At 38.9% G+C, this 17188-nt stretch overlaps 1 protein-coding gene across 2 annotated transcripts in view; it reads left to right on the forward strand.

The window, feature by feature from the left end:
- Positions 1-286: 286 nt before the first annotated feature.
- moxd1 (monooxygenase, DBH-like 1) overlaps positions 287-17188 on the forward strand; it is a 40018-nt gene continuing 23116 nt past the window's right edge. For both annotated transcript variants that reach the window (XM_017697673.2, XM_037537635.1), the window contains exons 1-4: positions 287-686; positions 8777-8923; positions 11819-11986; positions 12133-12216. In XM_017697673.2, coding sequence (XP_017553162.1) covers positions 351-686; positions 8777-8923; positions 11819-11986; positions 12133-12216 — 735 coding nt within the window. In that variant the 5' untranslated portion in view covers positions 287-350. The remainder of the gene's footprint in view (positions 687-8776; positions 8924-11818; positions 11987-12132; positions 12217-17188) is intronic.

A 17188-nucleotide genomic window follows, 5' to 3' on the forward strand; every position in this document is an offset into this window, starting at 1 on the left:
AAATGAATTAGGGCTGCTTTTCTTACACAAAACAGCTTCGACATTACGAGGGACTTGGGAAATGAATAAAATGGACAATCGAAAGTTTTAAAAAGTTTTAAACTAAGTTTTGAGAGCCGTTGCTTCGCGCGCTGATACAGCCGTTCGCGGGAAACATCAAAGCGAAAGGTGGAACGAGCGACGGTAAACAGCAGAGCAGACCAAAGCGGCGCGAGGGCGAGACGCGCCGCCTCACATCAAAGGCATCAAGAAGCGCAAGTCACGACACTTCCACCGACGGGAGGAAGAGCTGCGCGCGAAGGGACAGCAGTCGCCTCTGATGCGCTCGAGCGGGCTGGACGCGCGGCTTCATGCGGCCAAAGCGCTTTGGTCTTCTCTCGGCTTTGCTTCGGACGGAGCGACTTACTTTCCTTAACATGCGCGAGAAGGGGCTTTTCGGCGCTGCGGTGCTGCTCGCCACCCTGCTCTGCTCGGGGAGGTCTCGGGGGCACGGGTTCGAGCACTCCGCCGCCTTGGACGCCGGTGGGAGATACGTGGTCAAGTGGAGGTTTGACGAGACGAGCATCACGTTTGAAATCGAGGCGGAAACGAGGGGCTACATTGGCTTTGGCTTGTCTCCAAACGGAGCCATGGCTTCAGCTGATCTTGTGATAGGAGGTGTTGCCAATGGGATACCTTACCTCCACGTAAGTCCACTCTCTGACCACTCTTGACTTCTGCTGTGTAGCACTGACCATCATCATTAATAGTACAACTATTGGCATCTAATATTAACCTTAAGCTCTATATTCTTACTGTAATAATAACAAGTAATAAGAATAGCTAGAATCGTATGGTAAATATGGTCAATATGTTGTTTTGTCACTTTAACACGCATTATCACTGTAGAAATGATGGAATCATTAAGATCAGTCCATTAGAGATTGACCCTTCTACCCTCCTTCATCTTCATTCGTTCGAATAATCTGCAATTGCACAAAGCACGTTTTTGGTTGAACTGACATTTTTTTCCATTGTAGGCATATTTCTTATGTTATTGTACAGGAATTCCATTGTGTCCACATTTCTGCATAATTCAATCGTGAAGACGTACAGAAAGTAGTTCAGATTCGTTTGGTTGGTTGAAGTGTGGCATTGTAGGGGAACTTACCAACTCCGATTTCTTTATAGTGGTGGTGATGGGAGCCAGGCGTCTGAATACCTGCACCACAAATATTTGCCTTCGTTTATTTCGGTTTTTGTGTTGCTAAAGTATAAAAGAAGTAATAAAGGAGGAAAGAATTTCTTAGCTGTTGATGCATTGTAAGGTAATGCAACTTTAAAACATATATACCTTGCCATTTCTTTTTAACCTAGGTTCTGACTGACAATGCATTTTTTTTTTTTTTTTGGAGGGGGGGGTATTTTGGGGGTATTTTACAAATACATTTTAGGCACCAAAAATAAATAAATAACTGAATAAATCACATAAAAATGATCTCAGGCATCAGGCGACGTATTCCTAACTATTTCAAGTGATCACTAGTGACTGCAACACTATTGTTGCCTGATTTATACTCTTCTTTTTTTTTTCCAACCAGATTTTTGTCCATGCAGCAGTTTTAGAGGTATCGACCCCACGTTAAATCTGGAATGTTCGGTCTCATCAGGAATGTTATGTTTGCATTCAGCTTTTGGATCAGATGTATGATTTTTGTACAATCTGCATGAAATTATGAATTCATCTCATTGAAGTCAATGGGGTGTAAGAATTTGCGCACCCAACTTATGTCATGTTGATGCAAATCCATTAGTAACATCCTATTAACCATGTAGGGAACTATAGCAACTGCCTAACAACACCCAAGCGACCGCCTGGCATACCAATCATAGTAACAATCACCTAGTAACACTGTAGCAACCTCCTACAACCACCTACGATACATCAGTGATCACTTAGAAACACCCTAGCAACCACCTACTACCACCCTAGCAACCATTTGGGATACCCTAGCAGTCAACTAGTAACCATCTAAAGTTCCCTTAGCAATCACCTAGCAACCGTCTAAAGCACTATAGTATCTGTTCTGCTACATCCTAACAACTACCTGGGAACTGCTTAAGCTGCACCATCACTTTGCCTTTTACATAGAAAATGCACTTTGACTTTATTTATATTGTAATGATGTGATTGTGCAGAGATTTTGAAAAATCTGTGGGATTCCCCTTAAAATATCCTTATATAAAAAATATCCATATCCTTCTTTCTTGCATTTTATTTTTTCCATTGATGTTTTATAACATTTTTGTGGTTTTATGCAGATTATTTATTCATTAGAATTAAACAGGCAGTTTTTGTTACCATGTCATTAAGACAGATATATATGTAATATATAATGTGCATCATTCAAAACACTTAGAACTTCAATATGAATGTGCAACGCTTCTATAGGCTGACTAGGTGGATATATGTAAAAGAGTTAATGATATTTACATGTGATTTTAAAGGCCTGAAAAGTTAGAGGAACTGTGCAGTGTTAAAAACTCTTAAAAATGGTTTTACAAGGGTGCTTTAATAAAAGCATTGAACCATGAACACTTAAAGAACCATCTGAATGCATCAGTGGTTCTTTGCATGGACAAATGGTTCTTTTTTGTGATATAACCCAGTTATTCTTTAAAGAACCCTGTTAAATATGGTCTGATATACATCAAAAAGGGTCCCACTATTGTTGTGGGTGAAAGAACCCCTTTGTAGCACAATATAGAATGATAGTCAATATATTTGATAGTCAATGAGTTGATCTGACAGTCCAGATCAGTAACAAACAGACACATTATTACATTCTTACCTTCTAGTTTTTCAAAGCAGGTCATTTTACACCCACAGTCTTTTATAAAACCACATAGGTTACCGTATAAAATTCAAACAGGCACCTTTAAAGCAGACTTAATATACTGGTGTTCTGAATGCCCTCCAGACATCTATCAAAGGAGGTCTTTCCAACAGTAGCTAAATGATCAAAATGAGGAAGCCAGCCTGTTGTGATCTGGATTGCCATCAAACGCTCTTCGCACAGCACCAGAGGATCACAGACAGCACTGGCTTGAACTGCTGCCACTTCTTACAGCCTCTGTATCTCTTTGACTACAGGACATGAGTAAATATATTGCAGTCACACCTCCTCTTATTTCCCACATAAGTATAAGGTCTAGTGTCAAGGATTCTGTTAACTGTATAAAGTAGTACAGCATGTCATTTTGGAGAATGTTTCCAATAGTTTTCATAATCACTATCATCCCTAAACCACCAGGTGAGGGAAGTACTGTTCAAAACAAAAATTACATTCAACTTCATTGCCATTGTGCAGAGTATGAGTACAGAGTCAATGAAATGCCATAAAGAGTGATCCCAAGTCACACCCAGTGTAGGTCTTGAACCCACGACACTGAGATTAGGTGTCTCATGTTCTACCAACTTAGCAGGCCGGGCATACAACCAACAGTAAGAAGCCTAGTAAATGTGAAAAACTGTTACTGAGGAAGATGCAATGCGTCACACATGATATCCTGATCATCTGGAAGATGGTGCTGTTTTTATTTTCTTCATGAAGCTGAAAACGTTGGATTAAACCAGGGCTGTAGGCATGGGTAGCCTACTCAGATTGATCATAAGTCTACTAGGGGTTTCACAACTTCAGAAGTTAACAGTCATGTGATGAAAGTCAAGTCAACATCGTCTAACCACTGATAATATCGTCAATTAAACCTCGGGGGAAGGGGAATGGTTTGCAATAAGTGACAATTTGTGACAAAGCCAAACTCTACATATCAGTAAAGCACAAGGTGCCCTTTCCAACGAGCCTTGGATCACATTGCTAGACTTCACAGAACTGAAGATATGGACCCCAGAAATTCGTAAATTTGTATCCGACTTAGACGCACCCTAGGTGGCCTTGCTGAGATGCAAGAGAGGTCTCAAGATCCAGAGATCCAGAGAAATTTAGCAAAAATAAGAGTAACGGACTTCAACTGCACAAAATTATAGGGAGTGATGTCCGCTCTCCAGTGACACATGACTTTTTATTGTAGTCTTCAGAAAACTAGAGGTAATGATGCTCAGTATCTGATCTTTGAAGCACTGTAGATTGGTGAAGAAATGTTAGAACATTAGGTCAGTAGAGCATGATGTGCTCTTTCCAACAAACTCTGGACTCATTGCTACCAATCAGGAAGCCAGAAATACAGACCCTAAAATCACCCAGTTGTAATCTTCTCTGAGATATTCACGTTGTTGCTGTCATAATCACGTGATCAGAAATCCGTCGGCATCAAGCTGAAAGCATCACCTCTGAGCAATAAAGTCAACAAGCTGACTAGTCTGTGCAACCCTAAGGCCTACTTAATCAGATGAGAGAAAAAAAAAATTGGTAACACCAATTTAAAGTTAGTGAAATTTGATTTGTTTCTACAACATCTGTAACTGTATTATGACATTAAATTCTTATGCTTTCCGTCAAACTCTAGAGAATGTTTGAAAGAGAAAAAGTTGCCTTTTGCAACCAAAGCTGAAATGGGCTTTGTGAAAATGTCAAAGCAAACATCCAACATTACTTCAGAGATAAAACATGAATGGATTATGAAAATTGTTGTGCCTGCTTTGGCAGCATGTTTTTGGCTTTAATGACTAGGTTTAGGTTTGTACATCTGCCATGCTGTTTGTGCTCATCTTTGCACATCTCAGCTGTATGATTTACTTCTTCTTCTTCGGGCAAACATGGCTGTGGCAAAAGAACTTCATGGTTAAATAGTTGCTTTACAGACTTTATAGTTCTTTGTAGTTTTTATAGTAAAGATTGTCTTCTGACTTTATATTGTATCTAATAATTGTTTAGTTACACAAAGCACATGCAACAACAATGTAACTTCTGATGATATATTTACTGTTACAGGTGGATTACAGTAGTAGAGGTTATGTAATTACACAAGGAACACTTGTGTGAATTGGCCAACATTCAAATTTTGTCAGTTCTCAAACATGTAAATGTATTTTAATTTTGAATAAAACCTATTTCAGATGTTTCTTTGTGGTAGTAAGCCTTTTCAATCTGTTAACAAAAGTGCTTTGGGTGCTACCAGGTAGCCTGAGATAGCCTAAACATTTGACTTGAGGATAACTAACCAAGGAAGGCAGGACTTTTACTAATCAGTTCGAAGGTGGTGGTCTGATTTCCCTGTTCTAGCCCACCAGCTTCAGCTTATCAGCTACTCATTGAGCTCTTCAGGATTTCAAGCAGGAAAAACATTAAATGGCAAAATTTATGATTTCTAAACCAATCCAACCACATCCGGAATTGAACCTTGGTCTTCCTGGGGCACACTGACACATCAGCAGCAGTTGAATCTCCAGCTTTCATGTTCAAAGTGCACTTAACTCTGTCAGTGGCATGACGAGGGTGGTTGAAAAATGACTCCCCATCTCCTTTAATGCAGACACTGCTCTTATAGCCACGGGAAGTGGATATTTACTTCCACAGTTTGAGCTAGACCCTGCCCCTGTTCATGTAGAGTGCAAGCATACACCAGATGTGGTCTTACACAAACAACATGAGACATCTGGGATATGCAGTGGACTCTAGTAGGAGCTGAACAATAATGTTGTTTTGCTGGCACTTTGGATTTGAGATAGGATTTGTAATAGGCTACAGTAGCCAATAAAATTGAATATAAGTAGATGGCCTACCCACTTTTACATTTATGGCATTTGGCTGACGCTCTTATCCAGAGCGACTTACAGTTTGATCATTTTACACAGGTAGGCGAAGGCGGTGTTAGGAGTCTTGCCCAAGGACTCTTATTGGTACAGTGTAGGGTGCTTACCCAGGTGGGGATTGAACCCCAGTCTACAGTGTAGAAGGCAGAGGTGTTAACCACTACACTAACCAACCACTTAAATGTTTAAACTCATGCTAGCCCACTTATATACTTTATATATATATTTATACAATTGATGAGTACCTAAAATGTGTGAATGTAGGTATACGTTTAGTCATATTACTATTACTTATCGGTAACAGTTACAAGACATAATTCATGACAGCATATGATATCTGCCAAGACATGTTTATGAAATGGCTATGTCAACATTACGTAATATGGTTCAAATAATATGATACCCTAAGGGCAAAGGCAGATGCTAAAAAAACAGTAAAACATGACGAAAAACTGCAGTGAAACAGACGTAACTCATATGCACCTATAAAGGCCACAAAACATATTTGGACATTTGCACATTTGTGCTGTACTTAAAGTGTATTAAGTTCATTATGTTAGGAAAAAGTGGCATTATTTGTATAGTGGTAGTAAAAATGCTGTTCGTTTAAACTACTGTGCTGGGCAGCATAGATGGGTTCAAACAGTTTGAACAGCAGCAGATCAACAGCACAGTTTCTATGAGAGGCATAAGAGAATTTAACATTTCAGTTTGTTGAAAACAACATGCATAAACCTCTGCATTAGAAGTTGAAACATAACGTCCCATTAAATAGGGAGAATGCAGTGATACATTAAGATCAGAAAGAAAAACCCACATTTTTTAGTTTGTGGTTTCAGTTTCTGAAATGGGGAAAATTTTCACAAATGGCAGTGCCAAAATGCAAAGTATGAAAAATAAGGGAAATCCCTCCCTTAGGTGACCAAAAATTGTGTTTACTTTGAGGTGTATACTGTACTTTAATAACTGTAATACTTTTTTCCCTTTTTTATTTGATTTATTTTTTATAAATTGGCAGTCTTTTTAAGATTTCAATTCCAGTATTGGCAAAGAATTACATTTTTTTCATTTAAATTCTTTTGAATTTCATTTCTGAAACACGCCTGAAATCTGGTTAGCCGTCCAAGATGCCACCCTGAACATTTCTGACACATCATTGGCTTCCACCTCCCAGGGGGTCAAGAGTTTGCACTGTCTGACATCCTTTGCCCATCCCTTTCCAAATTTTCTAGATCTACCACTGATTTCCAGCCCTTGTGGATGATCTGTAGCAATGTTCTGTCATTCTGGGTACGTTCCCTGGTAATGTTCAGTCTGTGCTGTAGCTATCTATCTTTCCTGCTGTTTTCCTGATACTTAGCCTTTCATTCTGTCTTCATTAAGAATTATGGATGTTTTTTTTGTGAGATGTAATTGGTCGGCGTAAACTTGCAAGCAAAAATTCTCAGTAGGCTTCATCCTGCTGCTTCTATGGGCAGTCACATTATCAGTGAACATCCAAAAAATGACGCACGTCCAGGCTCTTTCTCACAGACTGAAGTGTACGTCGCATTTTCTTTTTGTCCAATAACCCATTGCTTACAGCTGTGGTACAAGTTCAAATTTGAAAAATGAGTCCATAAGACTTCGTACCAGAATCTGCAGGCTCCTTTTGGCACTTTCAACAAACATCAACTGATTTCCTCTATTCGTAAGAAGGGTTTTCCATCTCCTGGGGTTCTGGAATGGATTTTTCACATCTTTGCCTAGACTTTGGTGGGTGTTTCAGATCATTGCATTTCCCTATAAATGAAATGATTCTTTGATCTCTCACAATAATAGTCTTCCTTAGTCAACCAGAAAATGAAGAAAAAATGCTTTGAGATGCCTAAAATCTAATGTGGCTACAATGACTTCTTATGATTTTCAGCCTTATGAAAGGCAGCTTAACTCCAGTTGATCCTTATGTCCGATGCCAACAGCACAGAAGCCAAACAAAAACCGAGAACTGAGACTGGGCTACATGCTCCATCCTGAAACACACCTGTGTAATAGAGAACAGCTGCAAAGCAAATTGTGCGAGTGTGCAAAAGTCAGAGACCACCCTTTTATTTCTTTGATTTCAAGTCAAAACAGCCATGAAAGCGATTCATTTGTCAGCATCAGGGAAAGAGCAGAATATATATATAAAACATAAAATCAAACACAAGCCCCAGCAACTAAATATTATTTTTAGTATTTAGTATCCACCCTTTGCCTTTATTATAGCTTTTAGTCTCTCAGGGATATTTTTCCACACGTCAAACATTTCACTTTTCTCAGTGAGGGCTTCTTGAAACGCTACACATCCCTTCAAACTCATAGCATTGAGTCATCTTCTCACAATGTTTAGTTCTGATCTCTAGTAGGGGTAGGCAATATGGCAAAAACATTATATCACAATACTACAGGACATTTTTTCATACATTACACATCACAACATTTAGTTGTTCATGGTTCTATATACAAAAACTGTCTTTAGTAAAGAATCCTTGAAGAATCATCTTTTTAGGTGTGTACAACTGCAATTATTTTTAATCAATGTTTTACAAACTGCAATAAATTCTGATTAAACTGGCCTAATTACACTCACTTTATTGTTGTTCAGTACTCTTTGAGTTCTAATGACATCCACGGCATGCTCAGAAAAGCGTATTGTCTCATGATTCATCACGATAACCAAAAAGAATCATCATATTGCCCACCCCCATTCTTAAAGATGGGGACAGTTTTGGTGGTCTACCAGCCCTTGCAGGGTTGTTAAGAGTTCCATTTTCTCGTTTTTCACTTATTTTCCTTTGACTTTCCCTTCCTTGTGCAAATGGATCTTATATCTCACCTTCTCACAAACATCTTCTGAGAGCATGAATAACAAAGGGCCATTTTCACAGGAAATGTGGTAAATGAAGGTTCGGTCTGTGACCATAACACAGAGTTCATCCAAAGCTAAGCAATTTTCAGTACTTTTCTACATCATTCTAATTAATTCCAGTGCTTCTTCTTCAGGACTACTTTGCAGATAGCAGCAGAGTGGTCCATAAAGACCCGGTGCAGAGCTACAAGCTGCTGTATGGGAAAGAGAATTACACACACACTGTGTTGGCCTTCAGCAGAGACCTGCAGACCTGCGATCCCAAAGACAGAGCCATCACGGTGAGTGAAAATTGCCTCATGACACCTCCGCCTCAGCCTGTGAACTTTTGTCTATTATAGTAGCACTATGCTGTAGTTTGCCAACTCATATGAAGCATTTGAATAATTTAGGTTCACTTAATTGTATTACATTAATTGTTAAACTGCTCATTTGATTGGATTTAGCATCCTTAGTATCTTAATTTAAAAACTACGAGTTGACTTTGAAGAGTACAGATGATATTAATGATAGGAGTCAGATGTTGAGCATGGATGTAGATACAGGTGTGTATTTCCTGTCAGCTGTAATGTAATGTTTCATGAGTAACTGCCAGAGGAAATTCAAATACTCTAATAAGCAATTCAATCTTCAGCCCACTAAATACCAATGCAAGCAATCTGTTCATCCAAGACAATGAAAAGATTATTAAAATACAAGCCCATTTGCAAAGAAGTTGGGACGCTGTGCAAAATGTAAATAAAAACAAAAAGCAACAACAGGCAAAACATTTAAACCCTATATTAAATTGAAAATACTACAAAGACAACATATCAAATGTTGAAACTGAGAAATGTTTTTCGTGTATTAGAAATATATTCCCATTTTGAATTTGATGCCAACCACACATTCCAAAAAAGTTGGGACGGGGGCAGCAGAAGGCTGGTAAAGTTGTGTAATGCTGAAAACAACACCTGATGGTTAATTAGCAACAGGTCCGTAACATGGTTGAGTACACAAAGAGCATCTTTCAGAAGTAAAGATAAGGAGGTGTTCGCCACTCTGCGAAAGACTGCACAATAAAATAGTGCAACAATTTCATCAACTACAGAATGCAATGTCATTAAAATGTTATTGTATCTATTGCTGAACAAAAGATACATGTTTTGGCAACATATGCTGCCATCCAGATGACGTCTTTTTCAGGGAGGGCCTTGATTATTTCAGCAAGTCGATGTCAAACCACATTCAGTATTAATAGAGTCCGGGTGCTAAACTGGCCTGTCTGCTGTCCAGGCCTGCCACCCACTGAGACCATTTTACACATTATAAAATGAAAAATACTGCAAATGATTCCCTGAAGTGTTGAGCAGTTGAAATCTTATATCAAACAAGAACGGGAAACATTTCACTTTCAAAACTACAGCAACAATCTCACTTGGCATCAAATTCAAAAGGGGCATATATTTTTCAAAAAAACAATCAAGTTTCTCACTTTCAACATTTGATATGTTGTCTTTGTAGTATATTCCTTTAAAAATATGGTTTACATGATTTGCATATCATTGCATTCTATTTTTATTTATATTCTGCACAGCATCCCAACTTATTTTGGAAATGGGGTTGTATTATCCTTCCATTTAGTGCCTGGTTTTTAATCGCTTTAGCACAAACACATATGTATGTTTAGGGAATCAGTTCCCACTTTAGAATAAGACCACACTTATAAAAGGTTTATAATGTTTTAAAAATGAATACCCCTGTCTAATTACATTTAAGATGACTTTCAATGTGTCAATATATTAGTTGTAGAGGACATGTAAATAATTTGACCAGAGACACCCAAACTTTTGCATATGACAATCAAGTTTTTCATGAAAACTTGAAAACAAAGAAAAGTAAAATGAAGAGGAAGTGTTGATTTTTCTGCATTGTTTGTAGGTCCGGGTTCTCCGGTTTCTCCCACAGTCCAAAGACATGCAGTCAGGCCAATCGGACATGCTAAATTGCCCTTAGGTGTGAGTGTGTGTGTGATTGTGTACATCTGTCTGTCTGCCCTGCAATGGACTGGCGACCTGTCCAGGGTGTATCCTGCCTTCCGCCCGATGACTGCTGGGATAGGCTCCAGCAATTCCCACGACCCTGAGGGAGAAATGGCTTAGAAAATGTGTGTGTGTGTGTGTGTGTGTGTGTGTGTGTGTGTGTGTGTGTGTGTGTGTGTGTGTGTGTGTGTGTTTCTAGGTCAGTATTCAAATCTAAGTAAATTTGCAACACTGACCACTGTTAATTTAAGGCATTGCGCTGGGTGACATAAGGCTTGGATGCAGCTGCTTGGCCATGGAAACCCACTCCAAGAAGCTCTCTACGCTGTTCTTGAGCTAATCTGAAGGCCACATGAAGTTTGTAGGTCTGTAGTGATTGACTCTGCAGAAAGCTGGCAACCTCTGTTCACTATGCACCTCAGCATCCGCTCTGTCATTTTACGTGGTCTACCACTTTGTGGCTGAGTTGCTGTCGTTCCCAGTCGCTTCCACTTTGTTATAATACCACTGACAGTTGACTGTGGAATATTTAGTAGTGAGGAAATTTAATGGCTGGACTTGTTGCACAGGTGGCGTCCGATCACGGTACCACGCTGGAATTCACTGAGCTCCTGAGAGCGACCTATTCTTTCACTAATGTTTGTAGAAGCAGTCTGCAGGCCCAGATGCTTGGTTTTATACACCTGTGGCAACGGAAGTGCCATTGGAACATCTGAATTCAATGATGTGGATGGGTGACTGAATTTTTTTTGGCAATATAGTGTATGTCACATATGCGTAAGCGTGTGGCAGCTTGCTGTTACACCTCAAAATTTCTCAAGTTATCTGTATCATCCATCTGTTCCATGCACTTGTATTTACATCTACAACCTGCAGACACAGGTGAAATTTGGAATTTGATTCTTGCACTAAGAAGCATCTTTGGCTCTTTGTGATGTTGGGAGAATGAAGTCTGATATGGCTCAGGAATGGGTCCTTAGTGTGAATTCATACAATACAAAATGTAGAGCAGGGACATTCCAGGACCACAACTAGACAACAATGATTTTTATTAAGACGTGCTCAAGAAAGACATTGCTTCAAATCCATGAAGATCAACTCTGATCAGCTTGAGCTACCAAGACATTTAAACTCCCATGCTGTTTTCCCACCCAGAGTGGTACGATGCGGGTGATCTGGGCGCTCCACAATGAAGATGTGGGGCCTTCAGGGCCGGCTTACCATGGCATAAACAGAGGGAGGAAGAGCTTACGCTTTCTAAACCCTGGAACCAGCAGAAAGGTTTCCCCTGAAACAGCCACCTTTGACCTGCTAAACGTTAACGTGAGTAAAGTGAACTAAAGGGTGAAGTAGTGTATGGTTTAGTAGGTTCCCAAGAAACCTCATACCATGTTTGATTCCAGTGTTCTTAAGTCTAGTAAAGAGTCTAAAAACTTCATTTCAGGTGATCTGTTTTCCTCCTAAGACAGGTTCCAGTACCTGACAAGGACACGACGTACTGGTGTCAAATGTTTAAAATGCCAGAGGTGCAAAAGAAGCATCATATTATCAGAGTGAGTATGAGTTTTCTTCTTTTCCTCAGCCCACTGCACTGTTAGAAATAAAGGTGCTATTCTGGTACATTGTTTGACAGTCGAGGTACAAACAATGTAAATGTCCCCTCAAAGGCACTACAGTGGTTTTAAGGCCCAACTGTGTCCCTTAAATAAGTTTTTCCCAGGTGAAAAGTACATATTTTGTCACTGTCCAAAGAAAAACAAGCATCTCCAATAGTGTAACTTCACAGGAGAGGGTAACATCACTCTTCCCTTTCAATGTAAGTCAATGGAAAGAGATTTTATTCTAAGCAGTTTTGGATTTGAATTTTGCATTTCTGTTTGTCCAGTCATCGTGAAATTTCCACACAATGTAAAGGATATCTGCTGAGCTCAAATGATGAAGAAAATTGACATACTTGTTTTTCATTGGAGAGTGACGATTTGTATTTTTACATAAACTAATATTTTAAAACAGAGCAATAAAAAAAAAGCCTGGAGATGAGACTGTGTGTGTGGAGTCAATACAACCTAGAAAATATCATTTCAGTGGAATATCGTGCAATTATGTTCCCTGGCTAAAGGTACTGAGATGTACCCTTGAGGGTACCACTCCAGTGACAAGAGGGGAACTGTGGGTCTACACTGACAGAAAAAGTCAATAGCTCATTAATTCTCTCCCTATAGTGGTTGTGGCTTGGGGCTGGGACCTGGATTTTCTGTAAAGCTGCTTTGTGATGACACCTGTTGTAAAGAGCACTGTGTAAATAAACTTTGACATGACTTGACTTGTGATGCAAAGGGCAGTTAAGACTACTAGAGCTTCACACAGCTGCTTCAGCTGTTGTTGTTAAATGCAGTACAACAGTTTCTTGACATGCATGAGCATCTATTCAGACCAAGGTTCAGATCAGTGAGTTGTCAGAAGCCTACAGTAATGTGCAAACTTCAGAGATCACCCTTCATTTACTTAATTTCCAGTCAAAACAGCAATTATCTATTTTCTCAGTAGATATTTCGGTGACACTTTATTTTGAATGGTCCTTTTAGATGAAACAAACACTCAACAGACTCCGAGTAACGTGTCCAAAATAAATGAGGGTTAGGTTTAGATTTTGGGTTGAGGTTAAGATTAGGGTTACAATTATGACCAGGGTTAGGACTAGGTTTAGGGCCAGGATTATTGTTAGAATAAGGGCCAGGGTTAGGTTTAGGTGTTGGGTTGAGGTTGGTGATGTTACGTTTTGCGTAATGGAAGTAGCATATTAACAATACATCTACTTAATGTTATTAATCAAGTAAGTATGTAAGTAGTTGAAGTAAAATGTAAGTATCAACAGAACATCTACAAGATATTTACTTCAAATATCAGATGCTTCATTACTGATACTTTACTGATATGTCGTTAAGAGCTTATTAATCATCTACAAAGGGCCACTCCAAATAAAGTGTCACAGATACTTCTGAGGTGATCAGATATAAGACCAACCACCATGCAAGACCTAGACCAACAAAATTGTCCCCATCAGGTCTTTGAGCGAGAGCAGAAAATCAAGCTCCACTCTTGCTTTGGATGTGAAAAAAATCATTCTGTCCACCCTTTCACTTTGAGACGACAACACAGAACTATGGGTCTGAAAGGATGTGTAGCTGTCAAGAAGCCTTTACTGAGAAAGGGAAATGCGGAAATCAAACAAAGAACCTGCTGATAGTGTGAGAACAACAGACTGTCCACCCCAGAGTCCAGACCTCAACATCACTGAATGTGTTTGGGAATGTTTGTAATAATAAGAAGTAGAAAATGCAACCAACTTCTAAAACTGAACTTTGGAGGTGCGATTTGATTTTTTTTTTTTTTTATTTGTGATTGAAAGCAAGTCTTCCTAAAAGAACAGAAGTTATAAAGATGAAAGGTGGACACACTAAGTTATACTGAAGTTATATAACACTAAGTTATATTATTTACTAAATGAAGTATATGAAAGGTGGTCTCCGACTTTTGCACAGTAACATATCTTAACTTTGTAGAAGTTTTTAGACTTTTTTTAGAAGTTTATTGGTTCTGCGATATAATGTTCAATGGCCCCATTAGCATAATAAGACCAGCAGAACTAAGTGAAAAACTAAAAACTGTTATTTCAGATTCTTTTCTCTGTTTGTGACCAACTCATCAGTCACTGTTCTCTGCTCTAAGATCTCTTTCTATTTTTTTCGTCCTGTTTCTTTCTCTCTTATGTCTGCTCTGAGGCTCACCTGCTTATTATAACTTCAGAAGCTGCTATTTATAGATGACGCATCTGTGAAATTACAAGTTCCCACCATGATTAAGCAGCTTTTCTTAAAACACAGAGCTTTTCAAAAATTCATAATTAAAAGCAGGGAGATTTTCATCACCAGACAAAAAAAGGCAGGACAAAAACATGAAAGTGTCAGCTTAAATCATTTCAGACGTGACTGACGGTGACTGTATATTTTGGAATGTTTATATATTTTATGATAACCATGAGTTGTTAATTCTCCATCATCTTCAAAAGTGTTCACACGTTTGGATCATAGAAGAACCAGATAATCAAGTTCTCAAGACAGTAGTCAGTCTTTATTTGTGCATTACACAGCACTCAAGCTATGGCCATACAGTAGAGTACAGTGGTCCACTATTAGAGAGGTCATGAGTGCAACCCATTCAGTGATTAAAGGGCTGCACAGACGCACACAAAGAGTCCACAGTCCGTCCTTTTACTGAGAATGTCTGTTGGGACGAATAGTGCGTCTGTATGGACTTTTTGGGGTGAATATTTTACCTTTTAGGTGCTTAATAGTAGCTCCCAGGCACATTGTTAACTGCCCAAATCTTAAAAGGGCATCTCAGTATGAAACTAGCCTTTGATTTGCTTTTTGCCCTGTTGTATTATGCATTGTACTGCATCCCTCAGCCTCATAAGTTTGACAGAATTCACAATTTTGTATCCTGTTTGCGTTGTTATCCATCTATACAATACCTAGCATGCACTGCATGAATATATATCAAACAACCATTGGGCAATAAAGAAGTCCCCTAAAGTACCACTGATCTAGAGGCTAATAAATAAATTGGCCCAAAATATTTCGCTGTTGTCAGAACAAAATCTTGCATGTCCAAAATGGCAACTTCACAGGAGAAAGAAAAAACCTACTGCACTTTTAATGTAAGTCAATGGAACCAGACTTTATTTATAATTAATTTCTAAGTATGTTTGGGCCATTTTTTTTTGGTTCAATTGTCATGAAATTTACATACAATGTAAACGGCAACAGGCATTTTCAAATTATGTCAAAAACTGAAAAATGGCAAAAATAGAGGTACAAGGTTTTGTTCCAACAGCAGTGATTTACAAACCCTTGTAGTTTTTCAAAGGTTCCTCCCACCTTCAAGATGCATCATCAGTAGGGGTTTTTCCTCGTCTCTAACCAGAAAATCTTTTTCTTTGAAAATTTTCAAGCTTTTGAGACTATTACAGCACTCCTGGAAGAGGGTATGCATTTTACAACATCTTTCATTTTGTCCAGGGTTCTAGCATCAAAGGCCTTCTATGGATAGTTTCATAGTAGTCAATAAACACCTAACCTAAACTAATTGTAATTTTAGTCATAAACAGTGCACCCAGTGCACATTGTGCGACATATTCAGTCACTGTACATCTGTCATGTGAGGCTTATAAAGCAGTTGGTCAAACCACGTTTTCTGTGCAAAAATGATGTTTGTGATATATGATGTGAGTCAACCACACACTGGCCTAAATCAATGATCACCCCCCATGCAGTCCTAGAGTAACCTCTGCCCTCATGTGTCCACCCCAAAGCCCTTATAACTGTTTGGGAGTTCCTTCACCTTTCAAGATGTATAATCAGAAGGGGTTTTTTCCTAATCTTTAAACTGGAAAATCATACCCATAAGACTTTTGTGGCACCACTGGAGGTGAGTTGGCATCCAAGGTTCAAAGGGTTTTAGGTGTTAAGTTCATTTAAAGGCTTAGTCTACTTTTACTCATAACCCTTAGTGTAACCACATATAACACATTCTTACCCCTAGATTGTGGGATTTATTCAGTCATGAGTCTAAAAACTGTCATTTATATTTATACATAGCTATTTATAGCTATTATGAAGCTTTTACTCTTAATTCATTTTAGCTATCCTGAAATGAGCATATGTTGCCATTTGCTCCATTATACAAATAAGCTTAGTACAAATTAAGTGATGTAACCCAACCACACACTGGCCTAACCCAGTGACCCCACGACCAACCCCAGAGCACCCGTCCCAGCAGGCCATCTGAATCCCCACAGCTTTTTAAGCCAAAGACAAACAGCTGGCTCTCAGTATTACCGCACACTGTGAAAGTGTGTTCCTTCGTTTCCTCCCATTTGCTGTCCACCACACAGATGTGGGGCGGATGGTCTGCTGGAAGTGGAAAATCCCAGCCACAGTGCCCCCACTGTCTATATTCAGATCATGCTATCATTGTACACAGTCAGGTCATTCCATCCTTGGGTTTTGTCCTTATTAAGTTTATACTTGGAGGGCTTGCAAAGACATCTGCTCATATGCTTTCATTTTTGGAAATATTGCTTTCCCCAGAGCTGCAGAAGTCCTGGATACGTTTGCTATTGTTATTTCTGTCATATGTTACTGCAGTGGTATATAATAGAGTTACAGATATTAAACTATGAACTCTAAGAGCTTCCCTATAATTCTTCACTCATGTACCTTACACCACTGTTTAAAAGTTTCAAATCACTATTTTTCAATAATGTAAAACCAACTTGTTGAAGAGGCTTGTAAACATTGATTCTGTTATGATGCTTATAGTTTATAGTATAGATGCTTATCGCTGCTGTCGGAAGCAAACTTCGTATCTCCATTTAGGTTTTTTTTTTCAGTTTTTGACATTATTTCAAAATACTGATTGTCCTTTACGTTGTGTGTAAATCTGATGAAAAAATGACCAAAA

This window comes from Pygocentrus nattereri, chromosome 4 (genome assembly GCF_015220715.1).
Source record: "Pygocentrus nattereri isolate fPygNat1 chromosome 4, fPygNat1.pri, whole genome shotgun sequence".
Taxonomy (NCBI): Eukaryota; Metazoa; Chordata; class Actinopteri; order Characiformes; family Serrasalmidae; genus Pygocentrus; species Pygocentrus nattereri.